This window comes from Lynx canadensis, chromosome C2 (assembly GCF_007474595.2).
Source record: "Lynx canadensis isolate LIC74 chromosome C2, mLynCan4.pri.v2, whole genome shotgun sequence".
NCBI classification, from domain to species: domain Eukaryota; kingdom Metazoa; phylum Chordata; class Mammalia; order Carnivora; family Felidae; genus Lynx; species Lynx canadensis.
Genome location: NC_044311.2, coordinates 21805548 through 21830879, shown reverse-complemented (window position 1 = coordinate 21830879; position 25332 = coordinate 21805548). Strand labels below are relative to the sequence as shown.

Genomic DNA, 25332 nt, shown 5'->3' with positions numbered 1-25332 from the left:
TGTGGTGTTGCGTTTTCTTCTTCTAGCCCATTAAATTCAACGGGGCGATGGTTGATGACCATCGACTAGATCCGTAATTCTTGTCTTTTAGGCATTTCGTTGAAGATGTTTAGAATTGCTGCATTCATTGGAAATTTCATAAAAATTCACAAATCACCATTGAGATAATTCCATGAGGAGAGACACTTGTCTGGGTCTGTGTCTTTTGAGTGGTCCACTGCATTTTGCCCGCTGTCACTCATTAAACAAAGGGGAGAAAAAAGCAGTGAGAGAGGAGTGTTATTGGTTTAGAAGTTAAGTCCCCCCCCCCCCCCCCCCGTTTTTCTGCTTTCCATCTGTAAAAAGATGAATGAAGACACGGGTAAAAATATAGCTGGTTCTTAGACATCTCCTAATGAGCTTCTAATTTCACTCAAAATGCTGACTGCAGGAAAGAATCCTATATCCTGTTGGGGTATGAGAAGTACTGTACCTTTTCTTACTCAATCCTGAACCAACTGAGAAGTCAAAGGAATAAGGCACATGATGACCAAAATATCTTCATTAATAATAAAATGGTTATGGAAGAATGTGGCTTATATATCTATGGAAAATGGGCTAATACTGAACCCCAGAATGTGACTGACTCATCAGCGGCTCTGCAGACACTGCCAGCTTCCCCTCCAAGGGCAGAGCCTGTACCACTGAGTTTAGTGCATGGCCAAGAGCAGTGGTGCTCTCTGAAGGCAGGCCAACTCTGAAGAGGCGCAGGTGACGGAACAGCCAAACCGTGCAGTCCAGGGCCTTGCTGTAACTCATCAATTAGGTAAGTCCCTCCCAGGGGAGGAATGAATGAGGGGCACAGGGAGGCCAGGGGGTGATGTCTGTCCTTCCCCAGGGATGCAAACATCGGGATTGGAGGATAAGTCTCCTTCCCACTCCACCCCATGTATCCATATCAAAAATTGCTCTGAAGTTGTATTCAACACATTTAATAACTGGTTGTATTCACTAGAATAGTGAAAAGAAGACCGAGGTTTTCATATTACTTAGAAGTAAAATTTAAAATTGTGAAACCTAAGAAGTAGAAACAAGATCAGACTGAGGTACTATGGGCAGGTTAATAATGTGTCATGTCTTTCAGCTGACGTCCTTCAGACCAATGTTGAAGAGATTCTAAGAGCTGTACAAGGAAGGGTTATTGGTGGCAGCCTATGGCCTTTTCCGTATTGTTCTGAGCTGGTCTGCCCGGGCCCTCCGTAACTAGCATTCTCCCCTTAGCAAAGTAGAACCAATAGTTTGGAGGGAGAGCGTCAACAAAGTACACAGAAGATGCTGAAAGAGGGGGTGAGAGAACACCCTTAAGTGCCATGAAAAGTTCTCTACTGTAATTTATGTATACTTATGCCTTGGCTTTTTTATGGTAGTGTCTTTACTTTTTTGTGGAAAAAAACTAACAGAGACAAAGCCGTAGATTTTCTCTGGGTTTATTAAAAAGCGGCGCAGAGAAAAGCAAGGAAAACAAAAGTCAGTCTTCCTGCTCCCTCTTGTTATTGGGAAGTCCAACACAACCTTGGCAGAATTAGTTTAAAAAGATGAGAAACAACACATCTAATTTGTGTATGTGTGTAATTTTCTGAGCCGAACCGAAGGTTGTCAGTTTTAATTTATCTAGGTTTGAAGTTCTTCAAGAGCAATCCCTCGCGGGGGCACCTGGGTCACTCAGTCAGTTAAGCGTCTGACTTGGGCTCCTGTCATGATCTCGTGGTTCCTGAGTTCAAGCCCTGCATTGGACTTTGCACTGGTCCTGTGAAGGCTGCTTGGAATTCTCTTTGCCCCTTTCCCAGTTAGGCTCTCTCTCTCTCTCTCTCAAAAGAAATAAACTTTGAAGGAAAAAAAAAAAAAGCAATCCCTTGGAGAATTTGCTAGAAGGTAAGGACCTCCTTGCACATGTTCATGCATATGCGCTTTCTGCAATACCACTTCATTTGGTTATTGGGCCCTTTCTAAAATTCACTGGTCTCTGTTCTTTGCTCTCTGCTAACCACCCATTTTCTGCAGTTAAGAGAGATGGGTATGCTATTTATGCTTAATATCTAAGAACAAAAAATCTGCCTTTTTGTCCAATAGGGCAGTCCAATAAGAGAATAGGAAAAGGGTTATAAGAGAGTGCTTAAGTTTGGTTAATGTTGGTTGTTTTAAAAATTGAATAGAATACACATTTCATACAAATTTTATGATCAAGCTCTTATTAAAATCTTTTCTCCCCATACAGTGCTATTGAATCAGTGTGCCAGCACTGCTTCTACTCAACACATTCACACCTATATAGTTGTATGTTGTTTTGTGGAAAACTCAACATTCCCTTCTATATTCAACATTAAAAAAAAAATTAAAGTGGGGCATCTGGGTGGCTCAGTCAGTTAAGTGTCCAACTCTTTTTTTTTCTTTTACTTGTTTTAAATTTATTTATTTTAAATTTATTTTTGAAAGACAGAGGGCAAGTCAGGGAGGGGCAGAGAGAGAGGGACACACAGAATCTGAAGCAGGCTCCAGGCCCTGAGCCGTCAGCATAGAGCCTGATATGGGGCTAGAACTCAGGAACTGTGAGATCGTGACATTGAACCCTGCGTCTGGCTCTGCCCTGTCAGCACAGAGCCTGCTTGGGATTCTCTCCCCCTATCTCTGTCCCTCTCTCACTCATGCTCTCCCTCTCAAATAAACTTTAAAAAATAAAGTATAATTAGCAATATACATGCAGTACAACACAATACCATACAAAACGCACATAATACAATAAAATACACAGATCTTCAGCGTAAGCCAAAAATTAACAGAAAACATGGGAAGACTTCTGAAATCATTTTATGAGGCCAGTATTGTTACCCTTGACACCAAAGTCAGGATAAAATTTACAAGAAAACTATAGATCAACAACCCTCATAAACACAAATTCAAAGATCTTTAACAAAATATTAGAAAATGGAATTCAATATATAAAAAATATCAGAGATCATGACCAAGTGGGGCATATCTGATTAAGTCAAGGTTCATTTAACACTGAAAATCCACTAATGTAATTAACTATATGAATAGCATAAAAAAAATGTTCATCTCAATAGATGCAGATAAAGCATTTGACAAAGTTCAACACCCATTCCTTTAAAAAAAAAAAAAACTAGCAAAGAATAAAAGGAAACTTCCTCAATAGGGTAAAAGTAATCAATAAAAACTTATAGCCAACATCACAGTAATGCTGAAAGACCAAATGCTTCCAAGGTTGAGATAAAGGCAAAGATGTCTGCTCTCATCACATCTATTCAACATTATAGTAGAGGTTCTAGTCAATGCAGTAAGGAGAAAAGGCACACAAGATAGAAAGACGTGAACTGTTTTTATTTGTAGACTATAAGGTCATGTACATAAAAACAATTCTAAGGAATCTATGAAAAAAAAATACTAGAACTGGTGAGTGAATTTAGCAAGGTCTATATATGAAAATCAGTTGCATTTCCATAAACTAGTAGCAACTACATTTCTATAAACTAGCAGCAAACAGGTGAAAATGAATTTTAAAAATACATTTACAATAAGTCAAGAATATGAAATGCTTGAGATAAATTACCAAAATATGAGCAAAAAATTTGTCAAGACTTCTCAACAGCAAAATTAAGTCCATAAGAAAATGAAATGTTGGGGGAATTGTCAACCTACACTCAACAAGAGTGAGGGCAAAATTAAATACATTTTTAGAAAAAAGACTGAGAATTTGACCCTCGTCAAAATGACTTCCAAAAGATATTCTTCAGAAACTTGGCTTTGGGAAGTCATGTATACAAATTAAGCCAGTTCAGGATAACCACTTAATAAAAGTAGAAATAAAGACAACTCCACTAATCCAATGGTAAACAGTTAAGAGAAAAAAGAAAATAAGGCAGAGTAGATAACATAAAAATATTTGCTGGAAATAAATCACATTATAGCAGTTATCACAATAAATGTAAATGGACAGAATTTGTTAGGTAAAAGGTGACAATTCAATTTGGACCAAAAACAAAATCTAGTAATATACTCTTTAATGAGATATATCTAAAACAGTAACATAGGAAGGCTTAAAAAAAATGGAAAAATGATATAGTAAAAATGCTAATACTAACCATACACAGGCAAATATTAACCATATATAAGTTGCCTTAGCTATATCAGACATTAAGACACAGCATTACGAAGGAAAAAGAGTGACTACAACAGTGATAAAAGTCATAATTCACTAGGAAAATCAATAAATCCAGAAATTCTGTGGAAGGTGGTGTGTGTGTGTGTGTGTGTGTGTGTGTATAGCAAATGATGAATCAGGCAAAATTGATAAAGATACAAAAAAAGATTGAAAACATTATGCAACATTGCATTCAACAGAGAATTTATGTTCAAGGATATACAGTTAAACATTTGCAAAATTCAGCAACTTTTACTAGTCACAAAAGATTTAAATACCAAAGAATCAACACCATACAAATAAATTTTTTGATGTATTACAAAAAGAAGTAGAACTCACTTAACAAAGAACAATAACAATAGAAATCTCCAATTTGGTATGAAAAAAATTTTGTTTTACATAATAAGTCAAAAAAGAAATCACAAAGTTAGAAAATACTTGAAATCAAACTTGAGATATATACAAATAACACTAAAGAGGTCTCGCAGTAAAACTGAGGCAAAAATTAATGCTTTTAAAAACTTAAGAGTAGGAGTGCTTGGCTGGCTCATTTGGTGGAGTATGTGGCTCTTGATCTCAGGGTTGTGAGTTCGAGTTCCATGTTAGCAGAGATTACTTAAAAATAAAATCTTAAAAAATATATATGAGGAAAACTAGACATCAAGGAGCTAAATAGAAGTTAGAAAAATGACAGCATAAACCCAAAGAATATGAACAAAGAAAATAACAAAAGCAGAAATTAATAAAGCAGAAAATGAAAAAACTGAGGATCAACAGAAGCTGGTCCTTGGAAAAGATTAACAACTAGCAAAAAGGATTAAGTACAAAAGAAAGTAGATACAAATAGGTACCAAAAAAGTGATGTAACTACATAGTATAGAGATTTGAAAAAAAAGTTTTTTTTTAAAATCCTTTATTTATTTTTGAGAGCACGAGAGACAGAGCATGAGCATGAGCAGGGGAGGGGCAGAGAGAGGGAGACACAGAATCCAAAGCAGGCTCCAGGCCCTGAGCTGTCAGCACAGAGCCTGACGCGGGGCTTGAACCCACGAACTGTGAGATCATGACCTGAGCCGAAGTCAGACACTTATCCAAACGAGCCACCCAGGCGCCCCTGAAAAAAGTTTTTTAAATAATATACCATTAAATAAAACATAGAAATATGCAATTTGTAAGAAAAATGTAATTTAACTGAATAGAATCAAGAATTAGAGAACTCTTATAATCATTAAAAAAATCAAGACAAAAATTTCCCTACAAAAGCACAGGATAAAATAGTTTCAATTGCAAAGTTTTACCAAATGTGAATAGGTACCATTTGTTCCAGAGAGCAAAAAAGGAAGGTTCAACTAATTTTAAGAGTGGCCTTGCTACCAAAAATGTATATGGGAAAGGATATAGGCAAATTTATGATCATAGGTATAAAAAAATTCCTAAAATATTAAGAAATCAATTCCATCCATGTCTTTTAAAAAAAACTTGTGACTTACAAGAAAAGATATGGGAAAAACTTCATGACATTGGATTAGGCAGTGATTTCTTAAGTATAACAATCAAAAGCAAAGAAAACAAAAGGAAAAATTGATAAATTAGACTTAATCAAAATTAAAAACTTGTCCACCAGAGGACACTCCCAACAGTAAAAGGGCAACCCACATAATGGGGGAAAACATTTGCAAATCACAGATTGGATAAGGGATTAATATCTAGAATGTTTTAGGAACTCCTCTAAGATTCAACAACAAAAACATCCCAATTCAAAAATGGGAATAGGACTCGAAGAGACATTTTTCTGAAGAAGGTATATAAATGGACAATAAGCACATGAAAAGATGTTTAACATCATTAATCACTGGGGTAATGCAAGTCAATACCACAATGAGATGTCACTTCACACCCATTACGATAGGTATTCTGAAAAAAACCCACAAGTATTAGCAAGGATATGGAAAAATTGGGATCCTTGTGCATTGCTGGTGGGAATGTAAAATGGTTCAACCACTCTGGAATACAGCATGTTGGTTCATCAAAATCTAGAATTACCATATTATCAACAATTCTGCTTCTGGATACATATCCAAAAGAATTAAAAGCAGGATCTCAAGCAGATCTTTGTACATCCATGTTCACTGCAACATTCTTTCTTTTTTTTAATGTCTATTTATTTTTGAGAGACAGAGATGTGGCATGAGTGGGGGAGGGGCAGAGAGAGAGAGGGAGACACAGAATCAGAAGCAGGCTCCAAGCTCTGAGCTGTCAGCACAGAGCCCAACGTGGGGCTCAAACTCATGAGCTGTGAGATCATGACCTGAGCTGAAGTCGGACGCTCAGCTGACTGAGCCACCCAGGCGCCCCTCAACATTATTTCTAATAGACAAAAAGTGGAAACAACCCTAATGCCCATTGATAAACAAAATGTGGTACATAGATCCAATGGAATACTACTGAGGCTTAAAAAGGAATGAAATTCTGGTATGTGTGGACATGTATGAAACATGCTATGGCATGGATAAAACATTATGTTAAATAAGCCAGATACAAAAGGGGAAATACTGTATATACTCATTTATATGAGGTACCTGGAATAGTCAATTTCATAGAGCCATAAAGTAGAATAGTGGTTACTAAGAGATGGGGTGGGGTGGAGTAAATGGGCAGTTATTTAATGAGTACAGAGTTTCAGTTTGGGATGATGAAAAAGTTCTGGAGACGGGTAACTGATGATTGCACAGCAGTGTGAATGTACATAACGCTACTGAACTATACACTTAAAAATGATCAAAATGATACTATATTTTATCGCCAAAAAAAAAAAAAAAAAAAAAAGTGATTATACAGTACCCAGCCCATAGCTAGACAAATAAACCAATAGAAAGAAATTTCAGTGTGTGACAAAGAGAGTGGTATTCATCAGTGGGGAAAAGATAGATTAGTCAATGAATAGTGCTAAGGCAATGGGCTATTCTCATGGAAAATAAAATCAGATCCCCATTCCACAAAATGCTACACAGTTAAAGACCTAAGTGAAAAAGCAAAACAAATTTTAGAGAAAAATTTTAAGCAAAAAGGTGACAGGGGATATTAATATTTAAAATTCTTGAACATCAAAAAACATAAGGTAAAAATAAAGTAGAAAAAGAAAGCTATAGCCCATGTAAATAAAGACAAGGAATACTATCTAGAATATATAAAGAGCCCTATTCTATTAAGAAAAAGACACTCTAGTTGAAAAGTGGGCAAAATATACAATAATTCATAGAAGGAATGAGTGACCAATATTTGAATTCTCACAAGTAATTAACTCAATGAGATAATATCTCATAAGTAATTAAAACAAAAGCCATTTGACATTCATTGGCTTAGGTAATTTTATGTCCAATAATGCCAAGTGATACTGTGTGGGGAAACTAGAACTTATAAATTGCTCGTAGGAGAGTGATAACACTCCTTGTGTCAGGAGAATTGGTACAACCACTTTAGAGAGCAGCTCCCCTTCTAGGTATCCACTCCATGGAAACTTATTCACATGTGTGCAAGAATGCAGAATATTCACCGCAGCACTAATTTGTAATAATAGAAATAGTGGAAGCAAATTATCTCTCAAAATAGTAAGTCTAGTTTATTTATATAACTGTACGATGAAAATAATCTACATCTGCCAACATGGATAAATCTCAAAAACATTGGTGAGTTAAGTAAAAGTCAGTTGCAAAAAGGTACGTACAATATAACATTCATGTAAAATGATAACATACAAAACGATTCTTAACAGTCTAGGGATAAACAGTAAGAATACAGAAATATTAAAAGTATAAAAACACCAAACTTCAAATTGCCCAATAGTGCAATCACTTTCTATAGTGATGGAAATGTTCTATATCTGCACTGACCCTACTATGGTAACGACTAACTAAGGAACTATCCTGAAAGTCCAAACATAATAATTTGCTAACGGGTCACTGAACAGTATACACCTAGATAGCTTGGTATTTAGAGCTAGTCACTTGCCTAGTCCCAGAACCTAAGCAACCATCAGTTCATTATCTCACATTTTACTTTCGCAGAAGATACATTTTGAGTAAAATTAAAAGTTTTAGGCAGTTTAAGAAATTGGGCTTATGTCCGGTTATTTTTATTTAAAAGAAAAAATAAACCAAATTGATTAGTGGTATGAGAAAAAAGCATCACATTTGAAGTATAGTTTTGAAGACATTTTCATGATCTAGGGTTCAGTCAAAGAATATTCCATGGCAATAGTTCAACCCTTTTGTAGACTATCTTACAGATTCTCTCTTGGAGAGATAGGAGGTGTAGTAGGATGAATTTAAACAGCATCCAAAAAACACTTCACTGTATTTGCTTCATACTTTTTTTTTAGAACTGCGTCTGGGATCCTTTTTCTGTTTGAAAATAGGAGAATTCAAGAAACACAAATCTGTAAAAGGGTCTCCTCTTCTCAGTTTCCTAGAAGGATAAAAAGAACTCTTAGGAATAATTATAAGCATCCCAGCACCATCTTACCCTTCAATATAGTTCTTGTGACATATGCCAGTGTTAATATTCCCACTTCAGTTTTTAATCAAAATTTGATATTTCAAATACGACTCACTCTTGAACAAAGCTCCAAACCTTACTCCCCTCACCCCCGACATTTATCATTAAAAGTGGGTTCCCACAAATACTTACGAAATGAGTGTGGGTTCCTTATAGTTCATACTGACTGTGCACCTCCGCTTTGGCAGAGACACTGCTGGGCTTTCTTTATTCTTTTTTGGAGAAAGAGAAAGTTTTCTGACTTTCAATGCAGGATACAAGGGAGCATTGGTGATATCCTTCAGGCTAAAATGAGGTGAGCGGTGAGTTTTAGGTAGTGCACCTACGAAGACAACTTTTACTGAATATGGTTCCAAATTAAAAAAAAAAACAAAGCAGGAACTAAAATCATATGCAATTACAGATCCTAAACATATACAAATCCAGCATTGTATTATATAGATTTTTTTAACCCATTCATCATTTTTCCATCCCAGATAACACTGAAATATCAATTACTATAGATGTGAAGAGCTAATACAACAGGTTACTAAGACTTAAAATTCTTTTTTTTTTTTTTCCCTAAGACTTAAATTCCTTAAAAAAATTAAAATTCTTCTAGGATAGCTTGGGCATAATGAATTACCTTAAATCACAGAATTTCATTTTAGTTCCATCTTGCTTTGTAGAATCATCAAGGCCTCCATCTTTTTCATAACCATAATTTATCAAGTGGCTTCCTATAGTCTTAAAAAAGCTACGTAAACTCACTTTATTAAATAAATGAGAATTCTACATCATAGTCTCTGTGTAAACCAGCAGGAAGGGGATTCCCTCTGGTAAAGCTAGTATGTTAAAAAGTTACCAATGTTTTTCCTATCATAAACATTCAAGTTATTCTACTTTGGAGCTAGATCTATATTGGGTGTCAGGTACCCAGTACACAAAGAACACGGCAAGACAATTCTTCAAACAGCTCTAAAAAGCAAGTTGTTTTTCCAATACAAATGAAATTATAACTGTAAAATGACTATTTTTAGCAACCATGCTCTCCAGAGTTATCTAGGTTTCAAATACTGTCTTTTTTGTCTCCACTTACACATATTGCACTATACTAATTATTCCAACTTTTAGTTTGGAAAATATGGTTAAGCAACGTCTACTCACTTGCTATATTCTGGAATATTGCTTCTCAAAATTAATGTATCTACAAATCCCCCAGGGAACTTGTGAAAAAGATGCAGATTCTGATTCAAGGGTATGGCCTGAGATTCTGAATTTTTAAGATGTTTCAAGGTAATGGTGATGCTGATGATCTGGGGATAAAATTCTGAGTAATACTATCTTAGAGTGTAATTTTTTCTTTTAAAAACTTATTATGTAAAATTTCAAGTATACACAAATATGGAGACAACAATATAATGAACCCCCAGTTACCCAGCTTCAGTAATTATCAACATTTTGCCAACCTTGATTTACATTAACATTACTATAGCATATTTAAAAAAACAAAACATGGTTGCATACTACCACTGCCTAACTTTGGGAAGTCATTTAAATTTTTTAGGCTTTCAGTTTTCTTATAAACAATATAAGGATGTTGATACCTACACTTTATTTATTTATTATTTTGTTTTACACCTGCACTTTATAAAGTTATCCTGAGGATCAGATGTTTTGGGAATGCTACAACCTGACCACATATATTAGTTTTACCACAATAACAATTTCCCAGATGAGAATCTTTGTGGGCAGATGCAGGCTGTTATCATCAACTTTTGAACCATGCTACTTTTGATCTATAAAAGCAAGATTTTCTAAGCCACAGTTTTTAGATGTCTTACAAATGTCTTACAAAAAACTAAGCCCAATAACTGAGGGAAAAGTTTGGCTTAGTGTTTGGCCACCTTTCACTAACTAGAACGAATCAATTTAAAATCGTGTTTCCTGTCAAACTGAATATGAAGCAAAGCCATTAAAATGATAGGTCACCGGATTCAAATTTGATTTCATTTTCAAAGACCTGTGTCAGGTGAGTGTATAAAAGATATTTTAATTCAACCTAACTCCACCAAAAAGTTTTTCTTACTTTGGAAGTCTTCATTTACTGAAGTTAAAAATACTTTCTCCATAACAAGTAGTATTGTTCTTAAAGAAGATTTAAATTAGCTTAAAGTAGGTCATAGCCATACAATTGTGATTTCCACCCCCAACCCGCCATTGTTTAATCAGACTGTAACTACCCCCAAAGAGACAGATGGCAAGTCTCTAACCTCCCCCAGAGAAACAGATGGTAAGTATAGCCTATAAGCATCAGGAGTGATCATTTATTATAAACATTAAAAATGCAGGCGAACAAGTAGATCACTTACTGATGGGAGTTTTTATAAGCTTAGTGCCCTCTATCTCTTTTTCAGCCCTGTGTTTTAGCGCTCTTTTAGGTCTCGGCCTGCTGACTGGGCTCCCAGCTGGTTCACTGGAGAGACCTTGACTGTACTTGCAAGTGGGCAAATAGAGGTCATCAGAGTCATCTCCTGAACCACTTGATTCACAGACGCTCACTTCAGGTTCATTGGTGTTTTCTCCTCTGTTCGAATCATTGTTAATTTTTTGTCGGAAAGGAGTGAGATGAATTCCCTCTTCCAAATTAAAATTGTAGGCATCACTGGAAGTGACAGATTCATCCAACTTTTCTTTGGAGACAGTTTTTTTATTTTCACTTTTGCTCGCTTTATACTTTGATACAGATTTTGATTTTTTCCTTCTGTTACCTTTTCTTTTCTCTTCTCCTTTTCTTCCTTGTGCACCTCTGCGCTTATTTTTAGTTTGTTCAGGTTTATACTCTAAGATGTCTTCTTTTGTTTTAGTGGATCTTTCTGGGTCAATCAGCTTTGGTGATAAGTTAATTTGATCATTATTCCATTGACAAACATTTTGTTCCACGTTTTCAGGTAAGTGCATATTTACTACTGGGTCTACACATCTAATTCTTTCCAATTCAAAGGACTGCTCTGAGAAATGACTGATTTCAAAATCATCCAAGGTATTGAACTGACATAGATTATTAAAATGTTTCTTTAAACTGCGACGGACAGATACAGTTCTAGGTAAGACATTATCAGTAGATTTATCATCATCTGAATTCAAATCAAATCCCAGTCTGTCTTGAGAAATAGGTATTTGCTCTGAGAATTTAAAAGATAAATGAGAAAAAAATAGTTTAACTTTATGGAAATTTTAAATTCAGTAATCTTAGAACTCAAAATTAAAAATGAAATAAATGAAAGGTCAGTTTGTAGTTCCGCATTTGCTGTAAGCAAATAAAAATCTGGGGAACTTAGTACTACCATCTAATTTATTTGGCAATGATCAATCAATGGGTTCTATCTGACTTGTGAAAGAATCTTACATAACGTCCAAACATGTTCTAACTGGGGGTTTTCTGTGTCCCTAGTTTAAAGGTTTAAAGAAAAAGTAGTTGGCTATATGTATCTATGTGTATAGGATTCAGTGGGAGAGAACCTCATATTCTAAAGTAAAGTAAGACCAGTACACTGAGAAAGTGGGAGCTAAGATGTTCTTTGAAATCCCAGTAAAACTGCAATAATTATAAAGCCTTTCAGGTAAGAAATATAGTAAGCATTTTTAGGGAAAGGTTCTGCTTATTCAAATGCCATCCCTTCTTCAAAGCATTGAGAACAGGGACACGCCAATTTAGAAATGGAAAGAATGGCATAGCTTTGGAGGTCGGCTTTCAGTTAAATGCTTGCTCTTACCTTTTGGGCTACTTTTTGTGTGATACTTTACTTCTTTGAGTATATATAAAATGGGACCAACTGTACCTATATTCTAAGGTTGTTGTGAGGGTTAAGTGAGATAATGTAAAATGGCTAACACAGCTTGGCAAATAGTAGGGCTCAGTAAACTGCAGCCAGTTATAGCTGATAGCTGATAACAAAATAAATAGATATATTTTTAAACTGTTATATTCTGTGTAAAATAAACAGATTTGCTTTGAGCAGAAGAATGCCAGATGAGCATACTTAAAAAGTTAAAAAAAAAAATTAGAGAAATTTAATTATGTTACTTGTTCTCAAAGATCTCATCTTGCCCTTAGTATTTTTACATTTTCACTTGAATTACCTTCTATTTGGAATGATTCTCCTTGTCCTGGAAGGTGAGCTTCCTGAAGAGGAACTTGTCTAGCCAAAGAAAAACAGAAATTTATTTAAGAATTATGTAACAAAAAGAAATTTAAGATTTTCTTAAGTTTTTCTCTTAGTATCATTTCATAATTCTATTCTAAATCTGCTAAGTATCAAAGAAAACAAAAAACCTTTCTGCTGATTATATGGAGACTCGTTTGTTATAAGTGACATTCAACTCCACTGGAGGAACTACCTTATCTATTTGGACACTTACTCCTGATGACATGCCATAACTCATAATTCCATTTACCTGGAGAAATAGCCAATCAAAACTGACTTATATATTACAGAAATGCAATTTGATTACTCAACTCTTTAGCAGCCTATTTCATCATTAGCTGACCTGTGATTTTTTTTTTTTCTTTTTTGTAGCATAGGTTTTTATGGTGCCTAACTACTGACCCCTCTGAAGTTAATACTATTTATTTTCTTTAAAAATCTTGTCCCCCTTGTGGCTCATGAAACAATTTTCTTTATGCTTTAATACTATTACTGGCTGTTTCATTCTAATTATAATTTTATTCTTTATTTCCTATAGAGAATTTTCCCTCTAGACATCAAATTTTAAATACAGGTTTAGGTAATAGAGTTATGGTAAATAATTAATAACAATTTCAGGAATCTTATAAAAATTCAATTACCCCATTTTACTTTTTGACCATTACATAAATATTTTGTCAGGTGTTATAGTTCAACAGCTTTTAAACTATTCATGATTAAAAATATGGGGGCAGAAACTGTCTTTGTGATTACTTTTGTGAAGACAAGGGCGTAGACTTGAAAGGGATATGAGGAGATGGTTTATAGCAGTTCTTAATTGGGGATAATCATATCCCCTCAGCAGATACATGGCACTGTCTGGAGACATTTTTGGTTGTCTTAACTGGGGGAAGGAAGTGGCATTGGCATTTAGTGGTAGAGGCCAAGGATGCTGCTAGATATCCCAAAATGCTTAGGACAGCCCTCCACAACAAAGAATGATCTGGCCTAAAATGTCAATAATGCTGAAACTGAGAAAGCCCAGCTAGAGGGACAGCAGTGCTCTATATCATAATTGAGATTTTGGTTCCACAGGTGTATACATTAGTCAAACTCATTGAACTGTATAATTAAGATCTGCACACTTCACTGTATGTAATTATATCTCAATAATTCATAAACAAAGTGTACTTGATCCAAGAGAAGGGGAGGAGGGTATATGGGGTCTGACTGTATTTAGGAATGAATTGGATTAGCAAGACAGGGTGATAGCTGTGCTAAATGTGATGTTTTATTATATTTCATTTCTAAACCAAACTATTTGTAGCACTGGCAAAATACTGTCATTTGAATAAACAATCCTTCTTAGAATAAAAACATGATATCACAAAAATATAACTGAAGGAATTCAATTATATTTAAATAGCTAGCTTAATCCTAACATCAAAAAGGTAAATATAAGAAAGTTTTGGCTTAGCTACATGTAACAGAATATCAACATATCAAATTTTTTAAAATGCATTTTTAGTAGAGAAACATCAGACTCCAAACACAAGAATCAATACGATGCAAATTTTCTTTCATAAATGTGTCAGAGAATTAAATCTTTTTTGACATTAGTAATCTTAATAATGAATTTGATACCAACGGTAAATCCTTCACAAATAAATCCCCGGAGTTGTCACTACTGGTGGCCATTCCAGAGGGACATACTTCCTGGTTCTGTTAATATATGAAAACAAAGAAAACACTGTTACAACTGAAATATTCATAACAAAACATTCATTTATTCAACAATAAAAACGTACCAACAGTCTACTATGGTGCTAGGCCCTGTTCTAGGAACCAAGTCTCTAGCAGCTAAAAATATATATTTAAGTCCAACTCTCTTAAAGCTTACATTCTAGTGTAGGGAGAGAAAAATTTTAAATGAAAGGAAAGAGATACATAAATAATTTCAGATAGTGATAAAGTGCTATGAAGGAAATACTCAGAGTTGAAGTGACAGAGAGTGACTGAGGTTGGAGGTTCCCTTAGACCTTCATCTGAAATCTAAAGAATGCAAAGGAGCCAGCCACTGAAAAGAGGAGGGAAAGAAAAAGTGGTGGAAACAACAGATACAAAAGTCATGATGTAGGAAAAGCTTTGCTGTGTTTAGAAAAGAAAGGCCACTGTGGCTGGACATATATGAATTCTCTCATAGTGAGAACAGGAGGGGATGTGTACTCAGAGACCAGGTAACACGGCGCCTTGGGAGTCAGGAGTTTGGATTTTAGTCCAAGTGTGATACGAAGTTACTTAATCGTTAAGCAGGGAAGTGAAATGATTTAAGTTTTAAAAAGATCAGTCTGACCACTATGTGGAACATGGACTGAAAGGGGCCAAGAGAAGAAGGAGTTAGGAAGTCATTGTAGTAAATCTAGCAAGACGTGTATCAGCTAGGACTTGAGTCCTACAGCTACAGAGGTGAAGCCCAGCAGAAGCTGTTGAGAGAACAAAGATGCTGAGATTGAATCGGCGTGGAAGTGGGGACAGTGAGGGAGAGGGAAGCCTCTTTGGTTTGGACTTGAGCAAATGGTAGGTTGTTTTATGAGATGAATAAGACAGACAGACAAAGGCAGAAGTACACAGTATCTCTGGGAGAGGGAAAATAGAGTTGTACTTTGTACAAAATGTTTGAGATCCTTGGGGTGCCTGGGTGACTCAGTCGGTTAAGCATCCGACTTCACCTAAGGTCATGATCTTGCAGTTCATGAGTTTGAGCCCCGCGTTGGGCTCTGTGCTGACAGCTCGGAGCCTGGAGCTTGTTTCAGGTTCTGTGTCTCCCACTCTCTCTGCCCCTTTCCTGCTCATGTTCTGTCTCTCAAAAATAAATAAACGTTAAAAAAAATGTTTAAGATCCTTTATAAATATTTCAGTGGATAAATCAAGTAGTAGTCGTGTGTGTGTGTGTGTGTGTGTGTGTGTGTGTGTGTGTGTGTGTGTTGAGCTATAAATTTGGAAGTCCCCAGCAGAGAGTATTTAAAGCATGGGAAGGGGGTAAGATAAGATGGATCTAGGACAACTGACATTTGAAACTAAAGAAGAAGTGAGCAAATGAGACAGACATGTAACAGAAAGGCAGGACAACTACAAGAGTATGGTAGTAGGAAAGCTAGGAGATTATAAAGTATGTTACTACATAAAGGTCAAGAAGAAAGAGAGGTGGCCACTAAATTTGGTAATATGGGAGTTGTGGGGACCTTGGCACAGTGACCATAGAATGATGGGGATAAAAGCCAGATAAGAGGGAGTTCAAATGGAAATAGAAGCTGAGGAAGTGAAAACAGTAAGTGCACTGTTTGTCTCTGCTAAAGTTCTGCTGTGAAGGGAAGCAGAGAAATGAGGAGGTAGAGGGATATGAAACCAGGAGAGGTTTCATTTATTTTCTTTTCCTCTTAAGGCAAAAGATGCTAAAGCACATCTGTATGACAGCTAGAATGAGTCAGTCAAGAGGCAGATCCGTGTTGAAAGAGTGCAAACTTTCAGGACCAAAGTGCTTGAGGGCAAGAGAAAAGGGGAATGTGATGCACAGGGAAAGGCTTGGCCTTTGATAGGAGCAGAGACACTTCTCCCACTGTGACAGGAGGGAAGACAGAGAACACACTGCAGATACGGGCAGATTTGTAGATTTGTATTAGAAAGGTAAGAGTTCTGGACGGATTCCTTCGAAGTCACTCTAATTCAGTTCAGTTGTTTCTTGAAATTGGATGCACATACAATATGCTGATGTTATGATAGATTAAAACTGTTCAAGAGAAACAAAACAACTAGAAATTTAATCCTGTTAAAAGTTTTAAATTTATTTTCAATATAGCTCATGTTCTAAATTTAAGTAGTGGTATTACTGAAGGTAAATAAAGGAGAATATTTAACTACAGAATAATATAATTTAGTAACAAGTTACTAAAAAGATCTATTATAAAATTTAGGAAACAAAAGGCTATTAGAAATTACTTTGTGATTAATCCTTATAAACCAAGTTAACTATTGGTAGGCAAAAAAAACCCCATTCTTCTTATTAAAGCATTTTAAGTTTCTCCATTACTGATTGACTTGATAAACATATAAGCACAAGTATAGAATGATGGTTGAGGAGTGACACATATAGCAAGTGTATGGCAGAAAACAAACTCTGATGTTTTATTTTTTTTTTTAATTTTTTTTTTTTTCAACGTTTATTTATTTTTGGGACAGAGAGAGACAGAGCATGAACGGGGGAGGGGCAGAAAGAGAGGGAGACACAGAATCAGAAACAGGCTCCAGGCTCTGAGCCATCAGCCCAGAGCCTGACGCGGGGCTCAAACTCACGGACCGCGAGATCGTGACCTGGCTGAAGTTGGACGCTTAACCGACTGCGCCACCCAGGCGCCCCAAACTCTGATGTTTTAAATGCTAAGAACACTTTTGCCCAGCAACTAATGTTTTTGTTTTTGTTTTTTTTAAGTTTATTTATTTTCAGAGTAAGACAGAGAAGGAGAGAGGGAGAGGGAGGGAGGGAGGGAGGCGGGGGAGGGAGGGAGGGAGAGAGAGAGAGAGAGAAAATCCCATGCTGGCTACCCACTGTCAGCGCAGAGCCCGACATGGGGCTCGATCCCACAAACTGTGAGATCATGACCTGAGCTGAAACCAAGAGTCAGATGCTTGACTGACTGAGCCACTCAGGCGCCCCAGCTAATAATATGTTTTAATAAATACTCAGAAAGCATTGATAAATGTCCAAAGGCCTGCAATAACAGATTTTTTTCCCCCATTGTTTTTGTGATTGTCTCATTGGGTATTCATTTCTCACTATTTTATATATGATTTCACCAAAAACTTTGGAAAGGGAAAAGGAACATTCAAATGTCTTTGGAGGGATTTTTTTTTTTTTCTTACTAGTTGACTGAACAAGGAAAAGAAAAAAATTAGGAAAGATTATATTCTGAAGGGGAAAACCCCAAAAAAACAAAAAGTTTTAAATAATCTAACCCTCACATAAAGGAAAATTATATCAAATCTTTTATAGCCAATTCTCTGCTATACCGTATATGTATATATTGCATATATGTATGTGTATGTACATTCTGTATATCATACACAGAAAAAATATGGAATCACTTTCATCACTGACTCTTGCTGTCAGTGGAGAGGTGACTTTAATTCCCTTCCCAAGTCTTTACCCTCCCCCTAATCGCTATGGTCTGGCTTTCTTCTCTGGTTTCCTAGCCTAAGTGCCAACACAACTGTCTTCACTGGCACAGCAAACAGATGGCCGCCCAGGAAAAAAGTAAACTTGTTTCTGTCAACACCTGACATGCACCACTGCTTTCTCTCTCTCTGCCCCAAGTAGTTTTCCTGGTAAGAGGAAAGGAGAACCTGGCTCATCATTTCTCTCTTCTTGGGATCAATGTGCAGTGGGACACAAAGAATATCAAGCTTTCTCCACATCTGTTACATTTTGGCTGACCCTTCCATGTAACCTTGAATACAACAGAATAAGAGTAAAATATAAACAGCAAAATGTTTAGGATAGTTCTTGTTTGGGAATTAATGTATACCTTTCCTTATTTAACCAACTAGTGGGTAAAAAGGACTCTCCAAAAAACACTTAAATGCCCCCTCTCCCAAATTAAGGCAGTTCTTATAAGACCTCACTAGGTATAACACAACTACATAGAAAAGCTAAGATTTATAGCACTGATTAAAACTTTTGAACTGGGGCGCCTGGGTGGCGCAGTCGGTTAAGCGTCCGACTTCAGCCAGGTCACGATCTCGCGGTCCGGGAGTTCGAGCCCCGCATCGGGCTCTGGGCTGATGGCTCAGAGCCTGGAGCCTGTTTCCGATTCTGTGTCTCCCTCTCTCTCTGCCCCTCCCCCGTTCATGCTCTGTCTCTCTCTGTCCCAAAAATAAATAAACGTTGAAAAAAAAAATTAAAAAAAAAAAAAAAAAAAAACTTTTGGACTAGTCCGCTTCAACTATCACTTTTAGACCTTTAGCTGAGTTGCCCTATATTTGACTCACTTAGCTGAACGGTTGAAAGGACCAGCAGTGCAAAAGGCTAAACTATTTCTTCTGTACCTTGTCTTGCTACCTGCTTTCAGAACCAAGTTATACAAGCACAAGCCTCAATCATGTATGTTTTGATCAATTCACTAATAACAGAGCTACCGGTCAGTAATGAATTTATATAACATAATTGATCTAAACTACCAATTCACTGATTTCACATTTTTTCCTAAGAAATTCAACGTTTGTGATGAAAATACCTGAGTAGTTTCTCCGGTTTGTTGTGAAGCCAGTTTTTCTTTCAATGCATGTAGCTGACATGTGAGGTAGTAACATTCTTTTCTCAGTTGTAAGATGATATCTTGGGCTTCTCTCACTTTGGATTTTTCATTTTCCAAAGCTAAAGCTAACATTCTGTTGTTGTCTTGGTAGTTTTTCAACAGTGTAGAAGTGTTGGCTGAAAGAGGATAAATTTTTTTTTTATTATGTATTAAATATAAACTTAAAAAGCGACGCAAAAGGACAACATGAAAATCTCTTACTGATTATTTGGCATGGCGCAGCTATAAAAGACTTTCGTTTGCCGATCTCTGCCAAATTTTTACTCCTTTTCTCTTTCATTCGTTTCTTTATGTCTTCAAGACTATCTTGAAAGGACTTTTTAAGGCACCTTTCCTTGGCCATCTTCTGCCTAGGAATTTAAAACAGTAAAAAGTATTTAATTTTTCTAAGAGATAGTATCAAATATAAAACAAGATTGAAAACACAGGTTGTTCATAAAGAATGGATTAAATAGACTTAGTAACTGTAGAATCAGCTTAAAGAAGCTGGCTAACCTGGTAATAACTTAGATTTTGCAGCTTTTAAACCTCATTAACATTTTGGCATAATGTTATCCTCCTCAGGTACTTTACAGGGAAAATTAATAAATATGCATTTCAACCCAAAGACTCTGTAATATGCCACTTATTTATTCCTTAACAAATACCCACTGGGGGCTTGCTATATACCAGGCATTATGGGAAATACTTAATGTTATATTTTGATGTTATTATTATTTATGTTTCCTACAGACAACGTTTATGACCCGCATTTAGTGTTTACTAGACTTACAGCATTAGTTCAGAGGTAATCTTGTATGTGGGCTTTGTTTTCCAGTTCTTCTCTACATTATTAATTTATCACATTAGGTCACTGGATAGAATTAATCAAGAAACAGTTATTCTTCCACACTCTTTTAACCCAATGCTTAAGATTTGCACACACTCCCAAGACACTCGAGGTAATCCTCAGAGGTTGAAACTATGTAGCACTATATACAATCTTAATAGGTTATTATAACAATTATAGAACTAGAAAGAGCAGGAACTGAGGCAGAGCAACATGCCAGTTTTCTCAAAGTTATTTTTAAAACTCAGGTCTGTTAGCTCTTAGTAAATCATGAGAATAGCAAACAAGACATTAAATAACAGTTGTTCTACATACAGTTGAAAGTAGTAAAACAAGCAGTGACAGTGAAATATGCTACTGAATATATTAACACATAAATATATTTAAATCCTTCAATGCTGCAAATCAGATTTGCTTAAATATTCTGCTACTAAGCGTATCGAACTACTTTTCATGAGCATCTTTTACCCCAGATTGCACTTTGCAGATTACAAAATTGCAAGAAATAATTCCTGTTTCCTACAACCATACTTACAATTTTCACTACAAAAGATACCTTCATCTGCTCTAAGCTAGTCAAATAATTTTGCTGAACCTTACGTTTTCTTGAGTATTTTCTCCAGCCCATATTTATTTTCCTCTATGCACTGTCTGGGGGTGTTCAATGTAGAACTCATTTGTTATTTTCTCTTTGACAATGTAGATACAACACATACTGGGATGTTTCCAGTAGAGCTAACACAACTCTTTTTTTTAAAGCACTAATGTTAAGTGGGTTGTATGAAAACAGCGTATCACAACGGGAGTTTTTAAAGTTCGAACAGGAGATGTTTGAAAAGTCACCCAGATTAAGCAACTGATCAAGTTAGTTTAACAACGTACCTAAAATATTTTCGTTATTACCTTTAATTAACTTAAAATCACAAAAGAAAACTGCCATATAAGAAGTTTCCTATCTAGGCCAAAGTAGAGGGGGTGTGGTGGAGAGAACGAATGGAAACAGGTCACAGGGCGGGAAGGGTCAGTGTCTAGAGCATTCGGGTAAGGGGTCTGGATTCAGAAGAACCTGGAATATCTATCCGATCTCCGTCATAATGCTTCCATCATTCCTGCAGCCAGGTACGACACTGACCAGTGCTAGCTTCTCCAGGCAAACCGAAGAAGCAACACAGGACGTCAAGGGCATAGGGCTGCACAAAGAACAGCTGCCAGTTTGTGTGCCCTCACGTCAAGCCGGGCTTTAACTACTAATGCTTTTACAGATCACGGAATCTACAAAATTCTGCAAGGCAGGAGGTTCGTGTCCCCATTTACTTAACAAGAGGAAAATGGAGCCTCAGGAAGCGCAAGTCGAGTGGACGAACAGAGAAGGTGTCGGGGTCAGACCGACTCCACAGCCCGAGCTTTTGGCCACCGAACTTAGAACGACAGAGAGACCCCTGAGGGCAGACGAACAGGGACCACGACACCCCAGTTCCACACCTGGAAAGCCCGCGGCTTTCTCTTTCACGGAGGGGCTCGGGGAAAGTCGGGGGCGGGGGGGTGTTGCCGGAAGAGGGCCGGGAGATCTTCCTCCCACAGGTACGTCCAAAACAGTACCTTGGCCACCACTTCTGCCGCAGCTGTCGCCCTCCTTCTTACATTCCAAGGTTTCGCGAAGCTGTCCGGCCGGCGTAGCCTGTGCTTCGGCCCCTCCAGGTCTAGGCCCCGTCCCCAGTCGCCCGCCGGCTAACGCCACCACATTCGAAATTCGCCGCCGCGCTCACCCATTGGCTGACTGGCAGGAGGTCACGTGAGGCGACTGCGCTGCCAGGAGTCCCGCCTCACCGGGCTGTGTCACGTGACTCACACCGAGCATCCACATCCGGGTATCTACCGTGCCCCCTCCCGAGGGGGCGGAGTCATTAGGGAGCGCCTTGACCTGTCGGTACGTTTCTGCCCGGAGTCATTGGCTTTTCGGGTTGGATCGGCTGCGATATCTCTAAGGGTGGGTATTTTAGGGCGTTCAAAAGCTTCCTGTTTCTTTAGTCTTACAGTTTCCCGTCTTTGGGATTGCACTCGAGGGCTCCCTCTTGTGAGAAGAATTTCCTTGATTGTCTGCCCGCCGAAGCGGTCGGCCGGCTGCACAGAGGCATCTTGTAGGGAACATTAAAACCAAAATAGGAAACAAATTTTGGATGAACAGGATTAGGGAAGTTGCAGATATCTGAAATATTCAGCCCCAGGTTCTTTGTCTGGCTACCTCTGGCGCTTTAACCTTCGGGAAATGGCACTAGCACACGTAAAGCTACTGATCCAGAAGTCTGGGAAATTTTCTTTATTGATATTTTATTCTCCCTTAGCCTTTCCACGTCCCGTCAATCACTGAGTCCTGTCAATTCTACCTTTTAGGTATTTTTCACGTCCAAACCCCACTATTTTCCATACCCCAATCCAGCCAAATACCTAATCTTAACTGTGAACTGTACCAGTACCTACTCTGATCGCGGACTCCACTCCCTTATGTTATTCATAGAATGATGGTTTGACAAAGCAAATTGAATATGAAACTCTTAAATAGCTCCTCACTGCATTTAAGATAGAGTTCAAACTCCTAAAGGTATTTGGTCATTGAAGAACCCCATGGTTCTATGTTCCACCTCTTCTGAATTTTCTTTCATTTCCTTGTAATTCATCTTGCTGCTTTTGCCCATGCTGTTTTGTTGGTCAAGAACAGTCTTTCTTCTCTCTGAGACCAGTTAGTCTTACTCATGCTGCAGGTCATTGTAGAGGTGAATTCTTCCAGAAAGCCTTATCTGTTCCCAAAGCCCCCTTAATAGTCCGATTTCTACATCCTTAGTGCTATGCATGCACTTTTCCTTTGGTACCCCTTGTGGCATTGACTTGTCATTCATTGCCTATTTATTCAACTTGCATAAGGGTAGAACTATACATGCCTGCTTATAATTGAATATTCAGCCTCTAATTAGCAATTTGCAGTTAGTAAATATTCATTGGGACAATAAAAGAATAAGTAAATGAAACCTAAGCAATTGTTTTCAATTTAGATATTCAACTCATCATAAAGAATTTTTTTTTTTTTTTTAGATAACATTTACCTCCTTCCCTAGTCTAGTCCTCACCTCACGCCTTTCTGGCTTGAGTGGAAAGATGAGAATATCTGTCTTTAGCCAACAACTTGGTCTCCAGGTGTTATGAGCCACATCACCTCCACTAGTCCTTAGTTTTCTACTCTGGGCAGTGTGGCTTACAGGTGCAGAAGATTCAAGAAGAAAGGTCAACCCAGACATGTTTTGCCTGCTTTGGTGGTAGGTGGCTGCACTGCAGCTTGGGGCCAGGGGCCTGCCTCTTGCGCCAGCCTCCACGGTGCCATTAATCACTCTGCTCTGCGGGTGTGGGTTGGCGGCGTCAGTCTTGGCAGTTGGCTCCGGCAGTGGCCACGGCCCTGGCAGCTGGGGCGAGGACCTGGCCACATCAGCACTGGTACAGACGCAGAGCAGGTGCTACTCCGCACGCACACTGCCACAGGTCTGCCCTAGTGGTCCCGTGTTGTCCTAACCACCGAGGTCCTGCTGGGCGTGGTCTAGACCCCCTCTCCCCCGCCCCTACTACCGCACCGTAACTAGCACTACGTCCTGGCCAAGGTGGAAAATTTGAAGCCAGAAATAAAAAGCATTGCAAGGCATCTCAACCAAGAAGGTGCAGTTAGTGCAGATCAGTTGAGGTGGTACAAAAGAGTTGCCCGGCCAACTTACCTAAAGAATACGGGGGGCTTGTTTCAAGAGCTATATGTTCGGGGTAACTGCCACCCTCTCAAAGCCTCTGGGTTGGTCTGGATTCGGTTTCCAATGTGGATCTTCATGTCTGTTGCTCTTTGGAATTTTAGCACATGGGCAACACATTCAGATGTAGGTTTTTCTATTCAGGAACAGTTACCTGCTAGTGGGGTCCTGTGGTTTCCTGACCTCACTGCACTGGATTCCTCTTGGATTCTGCTTATCTCTGTTGGTGTCATCAGTTTATTAATAGTGGAGATTTTTGCTCTGCAAAAAATTGGAATGACTCATTTTCAGATGTATATTACGTGCTTTGTTCGTGTGGTATCAGAGTTGATGATTCCGATTGCCACAACAGTACCTTCATCAATTGTCCTCTACTGCTTATGTTCCAGATTCATGGGCCTTTCACAGAATTTGTTGTTGCATTCTCCTAGGTTTTTGCCAACTTTGCCAAATACCGTTGACCAAGTCAGATTCAGACACGCCTTGTAAGGACCTCTTTGCCACCTTTTATGCTAAGTTTATTTCAAGAGAATGATATGCTTTCCAGGAATTTTGGAACAATTCCAAGTGTCACTGTCTAATATATTTAGGTTTAGAAATTCAGATGTGATTTAATTTGTCTTTATTTAAAATCATGAATTGTGGGGGCGCCTGGGTGGCTCAGTCGGTTAAGCGTCTGACTTTGGCTCCGGTCACAATCTCGCGGTCCCTGAGTTCGAGCCCCGCGTCGGGCTCTGTGCTGACAGCTCAGAGCCTGGAGCCTGTTTCAGATTCTGTGTCTCCCTCTCTCTCTGACCCTCCCCGTTCATGCTCTGTCTCTCTCTGTCTCAAAAATAAATAATCGTTAAAAAACAAAAAATAAAAATAAAAAAATAAAATCATGAATTGTGTGAAGTACTGTGGGTTAAATTATAATCCAAATATATTTGACAAATCTTTTAAGTGCTAGAAATGTATGTTTAATTGCATCCTAAAAATACAAAAGTGAATCAAAGTGTCTAGTTCTGTTTATAAAATTATAATTTCCTAGAGGTGCCAGAACTTTGGAAAACAGGGTTAGATGCTGAATGATTCCAGATTATACTGACCAATCTCATACTTTGAAGTTTTATCAAGTAAGAGAATCCAGTGAGGTGATTCTTAAAATTTTTGAGGTGTGGGGGATCATAGACCCATTTGTACATCTATTAAAGCTCTAGTTTTCTTTTCAGAAAAATCCTAGGACTCACAACATGGGGGCCTTTTCTGATGACTCCCTTCATCCACCCTACGGCTTTCTGGTAATTCCTGGTTGAGAATTGTTATTCTAATGAACACATATTCTAACGGATTATGAGTTAATTTGTGACTTGAGATAAGAATGGACTAGGGGCACCTGGGTGGCTCAGTCGCAAGCGTCCGACTTTGGCTCAGGTCACGATCTCGAGGTCTGTGAGTT

General features: G+C 37.8%; 1 protein-coding gene and 1 pseudogene across 2 annotated transcripts; one reads left to right on the top strand and one right to left on the bottom strand.

Annotated features, from left to right (window-relative positions):
* Positions 1-7584: 7584 nt before the first annotated feature.
* On the bottom strand, positions 7585-22019 carry SGO1 (shugoshin 1). Of its 2 annotated transcripts, XM_032594663.1 has the most exons (8): positions 21712-22019; positions 19485-19633; positions 19203-19399; positions 14564-14637; positions 12872-12930; positions 11101-11913; positions 8882-9071; positions 7585-8659 (listed from the first exon to the last, which is right to left on the bottom strand). In XM_032594663.1, exons 2-8 carry the CDS (start codon positions 19624-19626, stop codon positions 8557-8559), a joined length of 1578 nt encoding a protein of 525 aa, XP_032450554.1. In that variant the 5' UTR covers positions 19627-19633; positions 21712-22019; the 3' UTR covers positions 7585-8556. The 2 variants fall into 2 exon arrangements, with proteins under 2 accessions (XP_032450554.1, XP_032450555.1); XM_032594664.1 differs by lacking the exon at positions 21712-22019 and having other exon boundaries at positions 19485-19803.
* Positions 21441-24429, top strand: LOC115522804 (annotated as a pseudogene).
* The last annotated feature ends 903 nt before the right edge of the window (positions 24430-25332 follow it).

Coding starts and splice junctions, on each gene's coding strand:
- SGO1 (XM_032594663.1), bottom strand. CDS start 19,626: ATGGCCAAGGAAAGGTGCCTTAAAAAGTCCTTTCAAGATAGTCTTGAA. Junction 19,400..19,484: donor TGCGCCATGCCAAATAATCA/GTAAGAGATTTT, acceptor ATCCTCTTTCAG/CCAACACTTCTACACTGTTG. Junction 12,931..14,563: donor TTATTTGTGAAGGATTTACC/GTTGGTATCAAA, acceptor TTCTTTGGCTAG/ACAAGTTCCTCTTCAGGAAG.